Source organism: Meleagris gallopavo, chromosome 17, assembly GCF_000146605.3.
Source record: "Meleagris gallopavo isolate NT-WF06-2002-E0010 breed Aviagen turkey brand Nicholas breeding stock chromosome 17, Turkey_5.1, whole genome shotgun sequence".
NCBI lineage: Eukaryota > Metazoa > Chordata > Aves > Galliformes > Phasianidae > Meleagris > Meleagris gallopavo.
Genome location: NC_015027.2, coordinates 8144337 through 8146232, shown reverse-complemented (window position 1 = coordinate 8146232; position 1896 = coordinate 8144337). Strand labels below are relative to the sequence as shown.

At 54.7% G+C, this 1896-nt stretch overlaps 1 protein-coding gene across 1 annotated transcript in view; it reads left to right on the top strand.

Annotated features, from left to right (window-relative positions):
- The first annotated feature begins 1173 nt into the window (after nucleotides 1–1173).
- The window catches only part of DERL3 (derlin 3), a 5392-nt gene continuing 4669 nt past the window's right edge, over nucleotides 1174–1896 (top strand). The window contains exon 1 of the mRNA XM_010720381.2: nucleotides 1174–1283. Within this exon, the coding sequence (XP_010718683.1) occupies nucleotides 1174–1283 (110 nt within the window). The remainder of the gene's footprint in view (nucleotides 1284–1896) is intronic.

Below are 1896 nucleotides of genomic sequence, written 5' to 3'. Positions count from 1 at the left end.
CCGCCGGGGGCTGCAGCCCCGGCTGTGGAGGAGAGAGGAGGAGGAGAACGAGGAAGAAGAGAAGGAGGAGGTGCGGGGCTGTGCACTGCTGCCCCCGGGCTGATGATGCTGCTTCGCCTCCGGCCATCTGCATCTACAGTGAGGCAGCACCTGGCTGCAAGTTTCAGACACTCTGCAAGCTCTTCCTTCCAGTCCCGGAGCTGGTTTCTGCTCTCACTGGGATGGTGTTCGAAACTGGGACTGCTCTGCGGGGCAGGCTTGGGAGGGAGTTTGAAAAGTGGTGCTGAAATCCCACAAGTGTTCACCATTCTCCGCCTGTGCGTGCTTTGTGGGGCCACAAAAGCTCTTGGAGATTCCTCAAAGCAGGTTAGAAGAAATGGGTCAGATGTTCTGCTGTCATCTGTGACAGTTCAGAAAAGGATTGACGCCTGGGTCGAGGGGAGCAAGTGGGAGGGCAGTAAAGGTGTTTTCCAGTTCCCCTCCCCAGGATAAAAACCATCCTCTGCATGCCTGGATGTTTCAGTGCCCACAGGGAAGACCTGGTCTCTGGATTTAATGCAGGAAATGTGCCTGCACCACTGCTTTGCATTTGTGGAGCTCTGTGAGAGCCCCTGTGTGCGCCTGGCCCTTCACGCACCACCCACAGGAAGACTTTCCCTGGGCAGGATGCTGAGGAAGGGGAAGGAAGGGTAAACCCCTGTTTTGGGGATGCCAAAGCCTCCATCCGCTCAGCCTGGAGATGGAGGCAGGCAGTGCACAGCTCTGGTTTCTTGGTTCCTGTGGGGAAGAGGCTCTGCACTGTGTCAGCATCCCCTCAGCAGAGTTTAACTGCAAATTGGTTCAAGAAATGTATGCAAATAAGGAGACTTTGATCTCCAGCTGCCTGTGCTGGTGCACGGGGAGTGGGTAAAGCTTCCTAACTTCCCAGGCTGTATGACTGTTTTATTTGTTTGTGATGAATTGTTCATGTTCTGCTTCATGGAAACCATATTTAGGATGTAAATACTGAGTATGATAAGCAGATGCAAGAAGAGTGAGCCTGCTGGTGGCCTTGCTTGGACAGCACTGCAATGCTGAGCAAAGGAAGGTGAGGCAGAAAAGCAAAAGCCCACCTAGCACTGTGTGTCAGGCAGTCAAGAGCGATGTCCTGACCTGACCCTGCACAGATCTAATATGTGGAGCTGTAGAGCTCCACACCTGGTCACAGTTCGGGCCACACCTGGCTCCCACTGTGAGCACTGGGGTTGGCAGGAGCTGTCCCTTGTTGGAGCGGTGTACTACAGGTATCCCAGAGGCCACACCTGTGGGTGCAGCCAGAAGGAAGAAGCAGGGAAACGTGCTTGCAGGGCTCAGGCTGCATGCTGTGGAGTGTACACTCCGCTGCTCTGGAGCACACAGCAGTTCTTACTTTCTTGCCTTGCTGTGAGTCAGACAGCTGGGTTCCGGCGAGGAAAGTTTTCCTGCCTTTGTTTCGCTTTTCTTTGGTGTCTTTCATTTGAATGGCTGGTGTCTCTGGGAGCTCAGGGCCTTCAGCCCATGCCAGGGGAGGCTGTTGGTGCCCTGGGGAAGCAGGGAGAGGCGTGGGAGCAGCCTGCGAGGCAGCGACAGGCAGCTTGGCTCTTCTTAAAAAAGGGAGACTTGGGAAGGGGGTGTTCTGGGAAACACAGGCCTTACAGAGATGGGACCGTGCGTGAGAACAGCCGTTCCTGCCAAGACACTGAGCACAAAAGAAAGCGCATGGTGTGTTTGGGATTCCAAGCATTTTCCAGCAGAGCAGGAACATGTTCAGCAGCAGGAAGATGGGTGGGTTGGGAGCTTGTGTGCTCACCTTCTGCTGACAGCCCTGTGCAGCCAGCACAAGCCTTTTCTGCTAACACTGCTTTGCTAGGAGCTCTC